Source organism: Paramormyrops kingsleyae, chromosome 3, assembly GCF_048594095.1.
Source record: "Paramormyrops kingsleyae isolate MSU_618 chromosome 3, PKINGS_0.4, whole genome shotgun sequence".
In the NCBI taxonomy this organism is placed as follows: Eukaryota; Metazoa; Chordata; class Actinopteri; order Osteoglossiformes; family Mormyridae; genus Paramormyrops; species Paramormyrops kingsleyae.
In genome coordinates, this window is record NC_132799.1 from 13680030 (window position 1) to 13698330 (window position 18301).

Here is an 18301-nt window from a genome sequence, read left to right on the forward strand (position 1 = left end):
ATTGAAATCAAATCAAAAGGTCACTGCGAAGACCCTTAAGGGCATGCACTGTCACCCGCACGAGCCAATCACGCAGCTCCATGGTGACATCTACGAATGTCATGCTTGCTGGACTGAGGCATGAGTCACTCATCTGCAGCATTGCTGTCAATCTTATTTGAACTCATTGTGCTCAGTTCTAATGAAATACTCAGTTAAGCAATTCAAGCTAATCACACTGAATGAATTAATCCAAATTCATCCTGATGTAACCGCTGCACCCCCTGCAGAGTAGATACAACAGAATAATTAGGAGTTGGATGTATATTCCTGTGCAATTCAAGAAAAAATGTTAACAAGAAGTCTAGTAAGGTGGAGCCTGCCATCATCTGAGAGGACCGAAGGAGAGGACACAGTGGTTATGATGGGAGACACAGAGATGACAGGCGGCCCTGGAGAGACCCAGTGATGCTGCGGCGGAGGGGCTGCTACAAGAACAGGAACAGTTACCCTGTCTGCCTGACTGATCACTTCACTTTATAGACACTTGGGATGATTGTAGTGCAGCTCAGACTTGGACGCATGAGCCAACAGGAACATCAAGAGTTTTCTGAACAACAGGCACCGGCCTCTTTCCACTCCCTGGCCATGTGTCCAGCCCTCTGGCCATGTGACCAGCCCTCAGTGCAGGATACAGGGGGAATGCAAAAATCACCTCAGATGAGGGATTGGATGACTGAAGCAAAGCAGCTTTTCAACTGCCCAGCTACATGACTAATGGTCAAAGGGTGGTACTCGCTGCCCGGGGGGGGGGGGGGGGCAGAATGATGCCCAGAGGGAAGCTGGGTGTGGAAGGAGCGGGAACTGCCTGGAGATGACACTGGTCAGCAAGTTCGGCAAGCAAGTCCAACCAAACAAAGTAACATTCAGATCATAGAGCTGCAACAAGCATAGTGTGTAAAGCAGGCGTTGTGTGTTTATTGCCAAGAACAGAGTATCCAGACCACAATGCTTTGGTGAAGGACAAAAAGATACCTGTGGGTGACAACCTGGCATCAGCCTCCAAACTCATCTTAATCAGGACTGTGAGGGAGTCAGCAGAAGCCGTGGCTCCAACAGGAAGCTATACGTCTATTTCTTTCAGCTGTTACTGAAGTCAGTTACCTTCTCTTGTGCATCACCAATGAGTACACTGCCGCCCAGTGGAGAAAGACATAAACTGCAATGAGCAAAGGTTACAAATGTTTCCAAACGGGACAGCTGTTAAAAAACACGCAAAATGATAAGTGTAGCAAATGGTAGGAAAACACGGAAGGTTCCCAGGAGCAGCCCAGCCCATGGTCACCACCCTCCTGACAAGTGCCCACCTTACACTGAGAACTACAGTTCAACTGCTCCCTCCTGTTCTAGACATTCAGTACACCTGCACTCATGCAGCGCCTCACCCATGGGTGTAAATTATGGGGGGATGGGGGGGTTGTAACCCCCCCATCAAACCCAGCCAATACAACCCCCTGGACCCGGGCAAATATATGGGGATTCATGACATCATCATTATTATTGTGAAATGTTTTAGTAAAAAGACTTTTAAAAAGAAGTTCTATTTTAAAAAACAAGTTTAAAATAGAAAATATTGAGAGCTTCAGAAAATGTCTATTCAGCACCACATGAAGAGATGCTAGGGTCAGACTGGGTGTTTTAGACGTAAAACCACAGTCTGCTGTCATCAGTAACATTTTGGATGGAATTTGCCCTGACTTGTCTAGAATGTGTCAAGGTGCACTCCTTGTAGAATGTGACACTCCGTCTCTAGAGTTTGCATGTAGTGCTTGAGAAATTGGTTGCATATAATGCAAAGGATATAAATGATTTTTTTATAAAGAGCCATGCACTGCTATGTTTGTATTTTACACATTATTCTGAAACATTGCTTCCAAGTCATTATTTCTGCGTCGTTATTTTTTAAAGGAAGTTTATAATTACACATAACGTGTGGTTTTCTATTTGGTCTGTGGGCGCGGTTCTCTGTTCTGCTCATGGTGGGCATTGGGTTACGGAAGCTGAACAAACGGGCTTTTTATACTAACACCATTTAACGGGAAGTGAAATACTAATGGTGTGTTCCATTTGCCCTCGGAACTCGGGTTCCGAGTCGGATATGATTTGGGGCTGGACCACGGCAAAAACAATGCCAAGCACAAGCACCTACCCGAGTAGTAAAATAACGTGCTCGAAACCCCCTCGAAATTCACTTCTGGCTATGGACCAGTTCCAGAAATTTCTATTATATTTGAAATGTTGGCAGTAAAAATTAACAACAAAAAGCAGCATTTAAAACACTACCAGTCATCGGAGAATTACACATATTCGAAATCAATTTAACTTTCCTGCTATTGATCTAATGATGTGGTATAACACGTCAAAATTAAAACACTACTTTCTGCAATACCAAACCCTACCTTTTACTGAGGTGTAGGCAAGTAATTAGATGTTCCAATTTAATCGCATTCACTTTCTTTGACTTTTTGAGAACTCATAGCACGCAGCTTGTGCAGCTGCAATCTCCGGCCCCTAGCTGTGGGCTCTCTCAATGTGCCTGACAAAGTGGTGTAATATTATCATTATTGTTATTATATGAATAGATAAAGCATATTGTACAAGAAAGTAGCGGTAGGCAACAACTCAGTCTATCAGCATTAGCCAGCTAACCCGCTAGCCGGCATCCAGCCATTGGACACGTCATAGGTAATGGACGGAAGTGACAAAACGATGAGAGCAAGGGTGGAGATACATTACTTCATACGTATTTTCGTCTTCAGCAAAGTGAGTACTGCCTTCCTACTTCTATTCGGAACGCAAAATTGTTAATACATATATTCGTGTAAACTGATACGCTGTATTGGTTTAAAAGCTAGCGTAAACACCAAACCACACCACAGTGTTCTGTGCGCGCACATAAATACGAAGTCGGCCAAAGTTATATATCTCGATATTTATAGAATAGCTGTGAGGACACACACCCTCTTTCATTCCCCCCTCGGATAAACCGGCCAGGGTTTCCGGAAATTTGCGAACTCGTGATGCCAGGAGTTGTATGGGGATTTGTGCAGCTTTCCAGCTAAAGATTTTTTCTTAATTAAATGGGTAAGAAGTGTAGATCTATGGGTAGGATAACAAGTAAATAGCAAGCCTAATTATCCGAATAGATAGCAGAATGACATGGTCATAGTTTTATTTTTCCCTACTTTCGGGACTTCAGCAAAGCCTGGTTGAATTTAGTACCCGCCAGCCGTCCTTCACCCTCTACTAACATGAAGCGGCATTCTTTAGAACAACTTTCGGATTTTGGTGATTTTAACAGAGGTAAAGATTTGCGTGAGTTCTTAGCACAGAACCATTCGACTTGTGGTTTTAACAGCTATTTGCAGGATGTACGCATTAGTCCGGACGGACAGCACATACATGCCATTCTCCGCAAGCCAAACACCGGTCTTATGACTTTTGATAAAAGCCAAAGACCTCAGCTGATTCCAAGCCAAAATCGCCTGGATTTGGCTTCGACGCCATCCGAGCCCGTCGTGGATGTGGTGTACCTCGAACAGAATGGCAAAGACGGCTCTTCGGCTGTACTGGCTGTGGTATTGGAGAATGGCAAAGTCGAATTTTGGAAATACTGCGACCACAAATCCGGCTGGATCTTACAGCAGACATCGGACCTGTGCAACAGCCCCAGCGCCAAAGTGATTTCTGTCTGCGTAAGTGCCAAATGCATAATATGGTGCGAGGAGCGACCACCTTCGGAGAGCTCTCCCGGCGCAGCCCGCAGTAAATTCAGGTACTGCTTGTGCAGACGAACTTACGAGGTGCTGGGTGGTGGTGGTGTCTCTTTAGGGGGGGTGAAAATCGCTCTGCATAACAGCCCTCCTTACATTGTCACGGTGGCGGGTGACAATGTTTACCTGCTTCCCGATGGAATCGACACTTCTCCAGCGAACGTCTCCAGATTCTTCTTTATCTGGTCGCTGCAGTGTGATGCTGTGACCATTGGTACTACTTGCAGTGGGCGGCTCATGTGGCAGGACTTTTCGTCTAGTAAGGAAACCGATTTCAGTAAGTTAATTTGTGACGGTGCTGGTATGCTGTCCATTATGAACCCGCCAGAAATACGTGCCTTTTCCCCGACTGTATGTGGGGGGGTGATATTGCTCCTTAGCTCGGGATGGATCTGCAAGTTATCCACAGATGGCACTCTACGCCATATTTACAAACTGCCGGATAATTGTTTAATCGGTTATGAGGTGCAAAGTAGCTTGAACATATACAGTGGTCTGCTGGCCTTGACTGTGGCAAGGATGCTGTATTTGATTGACGCTGCATGTGGTCTGGAGTTGGAGAAGATACCACTGGAGAGAGAGGCAGTACTTTTTGTAAACAGCCAGGAGCGGGAAACCCCACACCTGCTGTCGGAGGGGGGGCTGTTCGTGGTCCAGCGCAAGGAGTGCGAACCTGGGCATGAGCAGCTGGGCCACCCAGAAAGCCTTGAGGTGGGCTCTGTACTGGTGGAGGCTGTCTTTGAGGAGGCCTGTAAGTATTACCAACAGAGGAGTCTGAGCAGTGCCCAGCTGACCGTGGAGAAGCTCAGGAGTGGAGGCATGTTCCAGGCACCCATCACCTTGTCCTCCATCCTCAAAGATTACCTGAATGGCCAGAAGAGCAGAGATATGGCCCCAAGTGACAGCTGCCATGGCAAGTTGCTCGGTGCCCTGGAAGCTGAGCTCAGAAGCCTGCTGGTCCTGGAGGAAGCCAAGCTGTCCATGCTGACAGCCTCAAAGGCAGACGTGGCCAAATACTGCGAGACCTTGGTGCATGACGAGGTCCGCAGACTCCTGTGCTCCGAGATGGACAGGGAGAGTCTCCTCTACCTCAACGCCATCGTTGGCACCTTTCCCTTGGAGTCATGGCAGACGGTGCAGAAGGTCCTCCAGCTGCAGTATAATGGTGAAGGATCCCTCTCCAGCTCAGCACCCCCAGAGGTGTGGAAGACCGTCCTGAGTCCCATCCAGGCGGCCGCTCGCTCCCCGGTGGCCCCGGCCAACGTGGCCATGCCCGTGTTCGAGCTGCTCTGCAGGGCCGTGTACCACTTCCAGCCCAGCTGGCTGCCCCGTTTCCTGGAGCTGGCGCAGCAGCAGGCCGGCCGGAGCCACGGCGTGCCGGAGAACGCGGAGAGCCAGCCGCTGTACCGGCGGGCCCTGGCTGTGCTGCCCAGGGCCGGCGACCAGCACGACCTGGAACTGGAGCTGCTGCTGTGCAGCCAGAGGCCGCACGCCGTCCTGCAGGCCCTGCGCATCCTGATGGGCCGCCGCGACTGGCAGCGTGTCACCCAGGTGGCTCAGCGCTTCAGCCAGCAGAGTCCGCTGCTCAACAAGGAGATCTTCATCAGTCTGCTGTGCGAAGTATCCCAGCACCGTGAGCTGGATCCCTACCTGGAGCTGCTGTGGGCCCTCTGTCCTGAGGATATGTCAGCGACCAGCATCCTGAACACAGTGCTGAAGAGCCTCCCCCCTACAGACCCCGGAACTGACCCCTTCCAGACTCACGGTGCCCAGCTCACCATCGGGCTCCTCCGCCCTCTGCTCAGCCGCGTTCTCCAGAGGGACACCAAGCCCAGCCACCGGTACGCAGACATCCTGCAGTCCCCTTCCTTCCCTCCCCCGACACCCCCCCGGCAGGCCAGGGGGCTCCCCAGGTCCGCCACAGACAGCGGCGTCAGCCACCTAGACCACGGCCAGACGGCCGCCTGTGTGGTCAGGATGACATCACCGCCCCATCACATGTGACCTCCCATGCGCTACCGAGGAGGAACGTGGGAGCGGTCAGCACCTCTGTGGACATTCTCCCCATAACAACCAAAGGTTAGGCATCCAAAACATGCTTCCTGGAGTAGGCAAGAGGGACTGCAAAGCTGGGACACATTTTAACATACAGTCAAGGGTGTATAACACTATATGAGGCTGCATGACCCTTGGAAAATAGGGGGGGGGGGGGGGGGGGCGCTTCTGTAATTGCCCGATGTATGTAAATCTGTAGACATTCCATTGTCCTGCCTGTATATTAGGTCACAATGCAGTAAGCTGTGCATGTTGATACAATCATGTTAGTCATTTTATAAGCAAAGCCATTCTGCATTTGCCTGAGACTGAAAATGCAAGGAGACATTTGCTAGCAATTAGCCGGACGGCTGCCTAATCATTAACTAACATACGTGTCCTGCTGAAAATACATTTCCTTTCCTCACGTATATATTGGTATCATTGCAGCTGTAATTGGAATACTTGTAGTTATATAGACGGGGCACTGAGGTGTACAGGTTCTACATGTTCGCATGGGATGGTGCAGCAGACGTGTCTCGCACTAAAGGGGTTCTCTGTCCAGGTGGTTTTGTGGACTGAGGCTGCTCTGCTCTCATCCTCAGCACGGCCTTTTAAAGGGACAGGCCCTCTGTACCATCGACAGCCCTGACTCTGCAAGCTCAGCCATTAGCCAGCCTTAATGAACTGTGATAGTAGGATACAGGAGAAATCGGGCAGTATGACAGATGGTGCTGTGTAGTAAATGTTGTTCGCCTGAGATGTGCGCAGAAGAGCTTTCAGTTCTGTTTTTCTGGTGTACGTGAGCCTGCCCTCAGCTTCCTGTGTCTCACTGGGGGAACAGTGCAGTCGTAAGGCCCTCTGGACACTGCACACCTGGCTCCTACCGTACACCCTGCTTGTGCTTCCTGGGGGGAGGGGCCTCCCTGAAGGGTGTAGGCTCCGCCTCCACCTCCCATCCTTAGAGGATGAACGTCCAGCTGCTTCTCCCAGTGTGATGGTGAAAAAAAAATGCAGATTCATTAACATATGGCAATATCACTCCATCCCGCATAAAAGTAAGATGATAGTTTGAGCTTTTTGGAGAAACCTCATTTGAGTATTTTCCTGTTTTATTTCAGTGCCTAAAAGTAACTGAGTGAGATATTTATGTAACATTCCTGACTAACTTCTCTTTAGTCCATGATTTTTTTTTTTTTTTACAAACATTTTAATATAAAAGTCTCTTTATGGAAGTTTGAATTTTACTGAAAGCACAGTAAAAAATCCTGAAATGGAGAATAGCATCCTGAAATGGAGAATAGCATCAAGCTGTGTAAACACTAAACTGTGGCCGAATCCAGTGAGATCATACTTTACTGTCCTAAGTTTGTAGTCTTTCAGAAGTCATGAATGCCAATTCGCTCAGCCCAACAGGTCAATGAAAGCTGCACGTAGGTGTGCGATTAGAGTAATGGGCAAATAAGACTCCAGCATGATTTTTGTACAAATATAACATATGACTGCTAATTAAAGTGTTGTTTGTGCTCTCGCTGCTGGTCAATGCTTGTGAAAATTGCATGGTGCACATGATTGTATATAATAGGAGGGGCTCGGGAAGTGACACCAGACAGGTCCCGTACTTCACCGGTGACGGACCAATCAGACCAGTGTTGTAAATACCTCGGATCTCCACTAGGGGCACACCTTTCACATCTCACTTTAATAGCGCAGCATTTTAATGCTATACAAAACAATGGCCGTGATTTTAGCTGGCTGTGCAAACATGGTCACTCTAAAACAAATCGTATTTAATTAAAGGTAAGAAAAAGGGTGGTTGCATTTTTATTTCTGGTATTTATAAAAAATATTGCATACACCATGGAAAAACCACAGAAATGCTTTAATCATTTTCTAATATTCTACTCCTGTTTGATACAAATCTTCTTATAGAGAATGCTAACCCTAGCAAGATATTGCACAAGTAAACAAGGTAAAATTGGGGACTGGGCCAACCTCAACGCTAGAATTAACCCATAATGAGGTCTGTCTACTGGCCTTGCAGGGAGCCATAAGAAACGTGTACAGAGGTCTGGGAGCCTGGGGGCTGTGGCAACATATCAGTGCTTGTGAGTCTCCTGGTCTTAGGCAGTATTCACCAGGTGGTGCCTGTGGTCCCAGACCATGACTGGACCCCTGCAGCATCAGGTGGGCCCATCAGCTGTACGGGGCCTGGGGGATTTGTGTCAGCTGGATGTCATCCCTGGGGGCACAGGGAATATGGGGTGGGGCGGCTGTGAGAACCGAGATGCAGACACCGGCCTACAGACCTGAAGGTGCAGACCCTGATACTCACTCAAATGTGTCGGTGTATTTCATCCTCCTGTAGAACTTGGCCAGCTTTATAGAGAAGATGATGCTGGAAATGAGGAAGATCAGGCACCAGCCCAGGCTAAACCAGAAGGCATTCTGGGGGGGGGGGGGTCAGGTAGACGTTTATCTGAGCACAGAAGGATTTGCCACAGCTAACAGCATGTCCCGGTTCTCCAGAGGTCACCCCATGTGCTCTTACCAGAGAATCCACCAGGTAGGAACAAGCCACCACCTCCAAGGAGTCCAGAGCCCCAGCCACTGGCCCACAGCAGCCCACTTCCTGGGTGACCTGAGGACAAAACGACCCAGGGACAGCAATTCCACCTCCAGACTGCACCATGAAGTGCTCCTGGTACAAGCTGGATTACCTACGATCCAAATAAGCCAGGTGGCGGTTCTGGAGCAGAGAAAGGCCTTAACATGACAGATCCAGGTTAGAGAGGGGTGACCTACTGTTGTTTTTGCCCAGTCAGCAAATGCTGTAAAATATTGCATCTGACAATCCAGGAATCTGCGGCAGTTCTTCACAAAAAAAAAAATCAAGTCAAAATTCAGCCTGTTGACCATCATAAATAAAGCTGATCTATTACCCGATCAACTCCTGAAGGAGTTTATTTTTAGCGTCTTAGCACACTCACAGCGTTTACTATCACTGAGGCGTTGATGTCCAGGAATTTCTGAGCATTTTCCAGTTCAACCAGACCAGTTTCCATGGTGCTCTTAGGGAAATGGGCGAGAAAGGGGCAGGCGTGAACCCTCTGGGGAAAAGCAGTCTGCCCCCTGATGGCCGACCCCTGTAGGTACAGCTAAGCAAAGAACATCTCACACCTGTCACATTGTTCATATAGCCCACAGAAGTAGAACAAAGATGGAGGGTCACACTCACATTTACTTGTGCACAGGTGGCCAAGAGACCATGGAGGGTGGAGTTGAGATCCCTCTGGAAGGTAGAAATGCATGGACTGGTCATGGTCTTCAGACTTTTAACACAGAAGCAGAGTCTCTGGGGAATCTGCATCCTAATAACCTCCAGGCTGCTCCTGATATAAAGGCCCAATCTGGTGCCAGGCTTTCTGATTGCTGTGTCCTGATAGGCAGCTTTAGACCCAGAGCCATATTAAGATACACCCTGCTTTAGTTTCCCAAAGTATTAACTGATAAACAATAATAGAAATGGTGCCCATCTGGGGGCATGCATGGGTGTGGTCACAAGCATGTCGGGGCAGCCATGTCCGTATGGGTGTGGTCACATCCATGTAGGGGCAGCCATGTCCGTATGGGTGTGGTCACATCCATGTAGGGGCAGCCATGTCCGTATGGGTGTGGTCAAATCCATGTAGGGGCAGCCATGTCCGTATGGGTGTGGTCACATCCATGTGGGGGCGGCCATGTCCGTATGGGTGTGGTCACATGCATGTCGGGGCGGTCATGTCCGTATGGGTGTGGTCACATCCATGTGGGGGCGGCCATGTCCGTATGGGTGTGGTCACATCCATGTGGGGGCGGCCATGTCCGTATGGGTGTGGTCACATCCATGTGGGGGCGGCCATGTCCGTATGGGTGTGGTCACATCCATGTGGGGGCGGCCATGTCCGTATGGGTGTGGTCACATCCATGTGGGGGCGGCCATGTCCGTATGGGTGTGGTCACATGCATGTGGGGGCGGCCATGTCCGTATGGGTGTGGTCACATGCATGTGGGGGCGGCCATGTCCGTATGGGTGTGGTCACATGCATGTGGGGGCGGCCATGTCCGTATGGGTGTGGTCACATGCATGTGGGGGCGGCCATGTCCGTATGGGTGTGGTCACATGCATGTGGGGGCGGCCATGTCCGTATGGGTGTGGTCATATCACCAAACAGTCCCCAGGCATTGTCAGAGGACAGGCAACCATGTGCTGCCCTTCTAGACCCATCAACACACCGCGTCTGGCATGATGTCCTCGCTGATGCTGAACTGGATCTCTCTCAGCCTAGAGGCCTCTTCCAGCAGCTCCATGCTCACAGTGCTGCCTGACTGCAGGGAGAGAGAAGGAGGGGGTGTTAGGATCAGGGCTGGCCCCCCTGCTCCTAGGAGGCAAGATGCATATCACTCACAGTGTTACGTAACTGATCCAGCATGTCTGCAATCTTGTTCAGGGATATGTTGGAAAGGAAATCAATCTGCAAAGGAAACATGTTGAGGAAGTTGGTCACTAGGAGGCTCATGGAACTTTTACCTATGCAAAAATGTTCTAACAGCAGACCGCAAAATGATTGGTTTAGAGAGAGATAACCAATCAGATTGTACAGAAGGTGGGACCAAGACATCTGATTGGTTGGTTCTGCCTCCTCTAGTTGCTTTTTGTATAAGTAAAGCTCCCAAGAGCCATTGGGAGACTGGGATATAGTGTCAGCCTATTCGGGGGGGGGGGGAAGGGGGGGGGGGGGGTGCTCCCTGTGACCACGGCGCACCTGCTGGGAGATGGCCCCCGGGTCCACAGCCTCTGACACAGTGGACAAGCCAAACAGCTGCTTCCGCAGATCCGGCTTCAGGAAGCTGACACTGTTCAAGGTGATGTTCCTTTCGAAAAACTGCCTCTTGATTTGCTCGGCGTACTGTCAGGGAGGGGGGGCACAGCCATGTGACATGGGCAGCAGGCGTCCCGGGCATGGGTTAGGACTCAGGCTCTCACCTCGGTCACGTTGAAGATATCGTCGAGATCGAACACGTCCTGTAGGCGCAAGGCGTTCCACAGGGAGCTGTTCTGATGGCAGTCGCTGGAAGCAGGAAGACGAGGGTTCAGCTACACAGCTTCACCCGGCAATCTGAAGGGATCTTATTAATCCACAAAAGGCCTCACTGAGATGCAGAACCTGCCCAGATGCCCGGTCTCACCTGTAGACGTCACTGAGGGAGACGTTGGTTTTTAGGTCTTGCAGCTGAGATAGGGGGACCCTTGGAATCAGCCCTGGAGTCTCAATGATCTGTGTAAAAAAGATGGGGGAATTACCTATACAAAGACTGGGGGAGTCACACACACAGATTGGGGAGGGTGACATGCACAGGAGGGTTATAGGCACAGACTGAGGGTCACACACATAGACGGGGTGTTACCTGGAACAGCTCCTGGTTGTGGATGGGAACACACAGCAATGCGTACACATTCCCCCCTATCAGGAAGGGGATGGTGACCACCAGCATTAGGATCCAGCCAAACAGGAAGCTGAGGCCCGCACCTCTGCAACAGCAAGGAACCTGTCAGTCCTGTCACCCACCCATCATCCACCCATCACCCGTCCATCACTCCTCCATCGCCCATCCATCAGCCTGCCCTCTGTGGGCCTCCCAGTGCCAGTGGCTATGCTTGAGGCAGAGAGCTTTGTGGATTTGTGGAGATGTCAGCCACTCACGCCATGAAGAAGAGCCCCGCACAGTTGGCCGTACTGGAGCGTTCAGTCGGGTCCACTTTAGGCCGCAGTCCCAGCGGACCCAGCAGCAGCCCGAGTGCGTTACACACCACCACCAGCAGAACCACACAGCAGAGAACCAGGCATGTGATCCACCTGCAGACAAGGCCACAGCAGGGGTCAACAGCTGAAGCCAGCGGCAGGGAGACTCGGGGCGCCACGTGACCGAGCATGGACCTGTATTTATCTGCCGTCTGCACGACAGGGGTGGCGGTCTCGATGGAGTGGGTGGTGGCCTGTAGCAGCACGGACACGTCCGACAAGACCTGCGTGGGGAACCTCTTGGACATCTGGGAGATCTGATCTTTGATGTTCTCCAACTGGCGCTTCACACCTATGTGAAGTGATGGAGCCCGTGTCAGGTGACCAGGCTGGGTGGGTGGGGAGGGGGGGCGAGGGGAGGTGGCTCGACTCACTCTGAACTGAGGTTCTGGTCACATTGGACACCCGCTGGGGAATCCCTCGCAGGAAGTCCTCTCCCTGAGACATGGAGCAGCATACCGTTTAGGGCGTAACACGGCGGCCATTACTGAGGGCGCATGATGTACTTACAGCGTTAAACCCGGCATCCATGTTCATGCTGAGCAAGTGGTCCATGACAGACTGGAGCTTTGTCAGGTTCGGCGTCTGGAGAAGATGCAGACCGGGGGTCAGAGAAGCAGAGCATTGAGCATCATTAGGAATGAAGTGATGATCGGTCACTAAACAAAAAAACCTACAATTAATTTAATGCAAACCACTAAAACTTTTATAAGACAAAATGATTTTAAAGAAAAGGTTATATCTGAGTTTGTCGAAAGCAAATAGACGAGCGCGCATGACACTGTGCCCCACCCCCCATGGTCCCCGGGGGCTCCCTGGGCCTTTAATTACTGCCTCAGAGGCTTTGTGGCCCAGAGGACACGGACCCCCCCCCCTGTGCCACAAAGAATAGCCCAGCAGAGCCCATCCAACCGGGGCAGATCACCACTGCAGGCGTTTCCTGTTTTGTGTGTGTGTTCAGGGGAGGGGGGCTTCCTGAAATGGGGGCGGCAGCAGGGCTCACCGCGAAGCTGACGTCCACGCTGATGGCGCCCAGCCGGGGCAGCAGGCCGGTGAAGTTGGCGTTGTGCAGAGTCAAGTTGATGCTGCTCCCCACAGTCCGCAGGCTGGCCTGCAGGTGGCGCACTTTGGGCTGGAGCTCCTGCAGTGTGCCGCTGAGTCGGGCCAAGCTGTGGCTGGTCACGTTCACCGCTGTGACAACAGGGCCAGAGAGAGGGGACAGACAAAGACTGGCGGTGACACCAGGGAGTGTGTGTCACCGAGATCACAGTTCCTCTGAACGTGATGGTAGACAGTTCCTGTCTGTTACGGATGCTGCTTGTGATACACATAAGATGTTCAGTGTTTTTAGAAACAGAATTTACACACACACACATATATATATAGATATATACATAGATTGTACCAAGAACACCCAATAAGGCAGCTTTCTCATGCCGGTACCTTGAGACATCTGGCGCACAGAGAGCAGAGCGCCGGACAGATGCTCCCTGAAGCTCTGCTGGATATCTGTTCCCAGTGACGGACCAAGGTCTGGGTTTTGGGGATCAAATGAAGAGAGGTGATGAGGGGTGACACAGCGCCACCCCAAGGCGGTCATGGGTCCTTCAGCAGCCCAGCACACATACCGGTCAGGTTGGCCCCCATCTCGTCCAGGGTTGCGAGGCTCTCATTCACCACGGTGTTAATTTGCTGGTTCACAAAGACAGAGACAGGTGAGTAAAGTATCACTTACCTGCGTGCTGCTTACCGCCCCCTGCTGTTTCGGCGAGACAATGGAAGAACCTGCAGGAGAGCAGACAGGTAGGTCTGGACGTTGCTCATGGCACCCTTGATGCCTGACGGAGCACGGCTCATGGCAACGGACATGGAATGGTTACTGTAGAACATGCAGACGTTTCCTGCCCTGAGCAGAAACAGGTCGTCAGAGAGCCAGCAGGGGGCAGTATCGCTCTCTCTCTCCGTCTCTCATACACACACACGCACGCACATACTCATCAGTGTAATGCTCACAGGATGATGACAGTAGTGAACAGTGTGGCCCTGTACAGGCCCCTCCTCCATTTGTTGATGTCCGGACTCTGCTCTTGATACATGTGACCTCCACAGTTACCATAGCAACGGCAGCAGGCCAAGCACAAGCCGGCCAGAGGCATCAGGAAGACGTAGAGGAGGCCAATGGCGACGCAGATGAGGAAGCCTGCCTCGTAGCGTAGAACCTGGGGGTTGAGACCCACGACAGTGAGCATCACACCCTCACCCTGGCCCTCGCCAGTCCCGTGATGCCTGACTGAGGGCGACCCTGAGAGTGTCGTATGTGTTTGACAACGGGCGCCCCCAAGATGGGTCCAGCCAGACCCACCTGTCTGATGGTCTCCTGATTCTGCAACTTGCTGTGATCGTTCAGCGCGATCCGGAGCAGTTCTGAGAACAGGAAGATACAGTGTCAGCGTCCAGCAGCCCAATTCCCCCTCCTTGACATCACTATAGAAATGGAGACTTATCTGCCTCAGCAAGATGACTATGAAGGTATCATGCAACTCATGGGAATTTTACTTACACAAAAATGTTCTGAGGACAGAAAGAAAAATTATCTGATTGCTTGGTCCCGCCCCCTCTAGTTGCTTGGACCCTCCTCCTCTACAATCTGATTGGTTATCTCTTTGAACCAATCATTTTTATTGCTCTGCCCTCAGAACATTTTTGTGTAAGTAAGATTCCCATGAGCCATCCTGTACGGAGCAGCTCTGCGCTGGAGATCCCACCCAACATCTCTTTATACACGTCAGTACAGCTGGTGGCCCCAGGATTCTCCTCCATCCATAAAAGCATGGTGGATTCCCATCGAGCTACCCCAGTCATAGGCCTGAACAGACTCAATTTCACTCCACAGCTGATGGTGAGAAACCCTTTTGTCAGCTACAGATACTTCACACGCAGCGCAAGCCCAGCTTCAAACATGATCTTTTCCCCATTGTCCAGATACATTTCAGTCTTCAGGCATCACATGACATCACTGTGATCACATGACGTCACATCACATGACATCACATCACATGACATCGCCAACAGCCTCCCGGTATATACTGGTCACTGTTCATTCCACCCTGTCTAATGGATCTGAGGCAAACCGGGCCAGCATCTGACCCAGAGGGCAAAGAGGGCTCTATGCATGGGTCTGGGTGTTACCACAGTATGCACAATGCCCTATTGTGTCCAAGCTCGACATTCCTGGGTGTCCATTTACATGAGGAAGTTCTATGATCCCAGCTACCTGTACACAGCTGTTATTGGCAGTGCTGGGCTTCCTTGGAGCCGCATCTGAGGCCTGCATGCAGAATCGTGGCTGGCAGGGTCACACACATCACTGGCAGCCCCCCCAGCCCTCCCCTATTTTATTTTGCATTGCCAATTTAAAAATACAAATACAATCATAAAACCCACAACACGAATGATACCATGTGGCCTATGAGGAACTAAGATGAACAGCTGGAAGATGGATGGAAAAGCATTTCAATCTGCTTGCAAATTGGCCTATGGGCATTAAACTTAAAACAGGCTGAAGCTTTCGATAGACAGTAAAGAATTGTAAGCAGCACATCTATCTATCCATCCATCCATTTTCTGAGACCATATGTCCTATTCCAGGTTGCCGGTGGTCCGGAGCCTATTCCACAGGCTACGGGCGCAAGGGAGGAGACACCTCAGGATGGGGCCCCCGCCCATCACAGGGCACATTCACACACCGCGCACCCACACAATCACACCTAAGGGCAATTTGGTAACTCCAATCAACCTCAGCATGTTTTTGGCCTGCAAAGCAGCACAATGAAATGCTAAACTTAATTTCACAAATGAGTGAAGAGCCCTAAATCCCTCAGCTGTGATATTGAAGGAGGGTGTGGAAGTTCTGGCAAAGCAGCGGCCTGTGTGATGCAGGAAGCAGGTTCTCTGCACGTCAGAGAGGGAGACGAAGCAATGGCCTGATTTTCGTCAGAGAGCCGGACGCTGGGCTCGCTTTGGCAGGCTCCCTGCCGTGATGTGCTCAGCGTGGTTCAGGTGCTTGTGTTTCGTTGGCAGCAGAACCTAACCACCGAAAGCAGTGTGAAAACCATCCAGCCGTGACGTGTCACAGAAAGCTGCGTGTCAGGATGCACCTGCACGTACTGCCTTTCTGGATTATGCTGGCAGGCCAACTGCGAGGTCGCGCTGTCCTCAGAGCTGACACACGCGTCCTGCCTGTCCATGCCCCCCCTCACAGGGTCTGGAGGCAGGAGAGAGACCCTTTTGACCCACGTTTCGCTTTGGAGACTCTATGAAGCGATGCGGCCCAGAGCTCACCTGTGGGGAAGCGGTTTGGCTGGACCGTGCCAAGGAAGCTGTGGACGAATCCATCCATGAAGCTGATGCGGGGGTCTGGCCTGACCTCCGGCAGGTATTGGACACCATCTAGCGTCCTGTGCCTGGGCACGGTGGGGCAACTGGCGGGGAGCCACTGTGCCAGGCATTGCTGTGGGATGAGAACTCCCAGCAGACACCACAGCACACTTGGTGTCGGTGCCATCAGGGACACTGATCTGGGCCTTTGTGACACACACACACACACACACACACACACACACACACAGTCAGCAGCATGCAGCCCTGATTCTCAGCTAATCAGCTACACTCTGCTCCCATTAATGATACGTTCCCAGGCTTCAGGGACACTCACGCCTGTATTTATTTTATTTATCTTTATTGATTTGGCCTCATGTTGGTTTAACAATACAAACGTATGCTGCCCTTTCATCTAAGCTTACATGAGCCCTCAAAAGTAGTCAGAAAACATGAAATTGGTACTGGGACGAGATGACCGTCTGGTTACTCTCATCAGCCACACTTGTCGCCCCAAGAGTCATTCAGATGACTTGGTAAACCAGCGGGGGGGTGAGCTAGATCTCCAAGGCGACCCTTAATGAGCCCCTGAGTGGACGAGGCGCAGGTCAGAGGTGGATGGATGGGCACATCAACGGCTGCCAATGATCACTGTCTACACGCGCAAGCAGCTGTGCAAACATTGCCCCCTGAAGGCCACACGGGAGATGTCGAGACACCAACTGAAGCAGGCTGTGTTTGTTTCTGGACAGAAAGGACCTTCCAGGGTACTTTTCCTGACACTGTTGGCTAATTAAACAGGATTAGCTGGAATGTTTAAACATGTTTATACACCTTCACTTCTCATGATGATTTTTCACTAAATACAATGAATGAATGTGCTTGATTTAGTTGTTCAGAAATCATTTAATCTGAATTTTTTCTACAACATTTCTAGTCACGGTAGGTCCTTCATTCCCATGAATTACCAGAGGCATAAGAACCATAAAAATGTGCGCTACTCACCACACAAACCGGGATAGTCGTAATACTGTAAACCTGAGTGCCTGCATTACAGTTTACATTTTTACTACTTCAGAATCATAATCAGACCATCTAACACAAAATTATACATAGGGCCATAAAAAGTGACTAATCAGTTAAAATATTTACTTCATAACCTGGAACGACGCATGTTGTTTATTGGAAAAATTTTCCCTGAAGCCTGGGAAATTTATACCCTTATTGCCAGCCAGACGGCGACTGCCCTGGGCCACAACAGAACCACACACGACCGCAGGACAGTTTAAAAGAGAGACCGCTAACTCGCTATGCAAACCCGGCTCCGCACAGCGTCTTACCTGCTTCCCCTTGCGAGGAGACCGGTTGGAGGAGAAGGGTGTCCGGGATCCCACAGGTGTGCGTGCTCTGCCTACCAGAAATCTGAGACAGTATTAAGAGAAGTGTAATTCGCCTCTTTTTAGACCAGCGTGGATTAACTGAAGGGAGGGATAGAGGGAGGGTCACAGCTGTATGAAAGAGAGAAGCAGGGGGGTGAGGGTTGGGCAGGGGCTGGAAAGGGAGAGACGTGGATGCAGGCAGCAGAGTCGGTGACAGACCTAAATAGTGGCAGTCACCTCGTCCCAAGGCAGGCGCCTCCCACAGCCTCCATGGGACCCTCCCAAACCAAGCATGGAGACGTACCGCTCTGCCCAAAGCACAAGCTGTAAAACTGATGTATGAGCCCCAGATCCTGCTTCTTGAGTCAACATTTGTGTTATTTTACCATTTTACCTGGATGCAAGGACTTGGTAAACATGCACTGACATGGCACATATATGTGGATGTGAGAAGTGTGGGAGGGTTCGGCCTTTCTATGTGTACGCTGTGATTTAAAAAATCTATTTACATTTATTGAGCAGATGCTTTTGCTTAAAGCAACATACAATTCATAGAGCAAGGTCGCCCAGGCCTAGGAGCAACTGGGGCTGAGGGTTAAACTCACGGGCCTTCTGATGGACCTTCTGATCATGGTCTCGCACAAGGTCCAAGCCGGCTCAGCCACACATCGCTCCGTATCACAATTGTTTTGTAGCACTGGACCAGGGCCAGGCCAGCTCAGGGTCATCTAATCAGTCCCAGAGTACTTCCCCAAACACCAATGATCCACCCCCACAGCACACCCAGACGATCAGTGTTTGGGTATGTTAGGCATGCATTTCTTGAAGCATATTTCCTGACGAGCAGTAGCGGTTT

General features: G+C 50.8%; 2 protein-coding genes across 3 annotated transcripts; one reads left to right on the top strand and one right to left on the bottom strand.

Moving 5' to 3' along the window:
- Positions 1-2796: 2796 nt before the first annotated feature.
- Positions 2797-7377, top strand: hps6 (HPS6 biogenesis of lysosomal organelles complex 2 subunit 3). The gene has a single exon (XM_023822606.2). It carries the CDS (start codon positions 3291-3293, stop codon positions 5814-5816), a length of 2526 nt encoding a protein of 841 aa, XP_023678374.2. The 5' UTR covers positions 2797-3290; the 3' UTR covers positions 5817-7377.
- A 152-nt stretch (positions 7378-7529) lies between these two features.
- Positions 7530-17673, bottom strand: prom2 (prominin 2). Of its 2 annotated transcripts, XM_023822605.2 has the most exons (24): positions 17407-17672; positions 16031-16272; positions 14052-14113; positions 13703-13908; positions 13475-13595; positions 13318-13381; positions 13133-13222; positions 12693-12880; positions 12200-12274; positions 12064-12127; positions 11825-11981; positions 11591-11743; positions 11295-11418; positions 11076-11164; positions 10873-10957; positions 10652-10795; positions 10295-10360; positions 10122-10214; positions 9085-9138; positions 8837-8917; positions 8652-8720; positions 8398-8487; positions 8182-8294; positions 7530-8088 (listed from the first exon to the last, which is right to left on the bottom strand). In XM_023822605.2, the coding sequence occupies exons 2-24, from the start codon at positions 16251-16253 to the stop codon at positions 8043-8045; spliced, it is 2457 nt and encodes an 818-aa protein (XP_023678373.2). In that variant the 5' UTR covers positions 16254-16272; positions 17407-17672; the 3' UTR covers positions 7530-8042. The 2 variants fall into 2 exon arrangements, 1 of the variants encoding a protein (XP_023678373.2); XR_011989486.1 differs by having other exon boundaries at positions 8061-8088; positions 8398-8720; positions 17407-17673.
- Positions 17674-18301: the final 628 nt, after the last annotated feature.

What these genes read in the sequence shown, in the direction of transcription:
- hps6 (XM_023822606.2), top strand. Translation starts at nt 3,291, where the DNA reads ATGAAGCGGCATTCTTTAGAACAACTTTCGGATTTTGGTGATTTTAAC.
- prom2 (XM_023822605.2), bottom strand. Translation starts at nt 16,253, where the DNA reads ATGGCACCGACACCAAGTGTGCTGTGGTGTCTGCTGGGAGTTCTCATC. An exon ending in GCGTGGACGTCAGCTTCGCG is followed by an intron (nt 12,275 to 12,692) that starts GTGAGCCCTGCT and finishes CATCTTCTCCAG; the next exon opens with ACGCCGAACCTGACAAAGCT. An exon ending in GCGGGGCTCTTCTTCATGGC is followed by an intron (nt 11,419 to 11,590) that starts GTGAGTGGCTGA and finishes TTGCTGTTGCAG; the next exon opens with AGGTGCGGGCCTCAGCTTCC.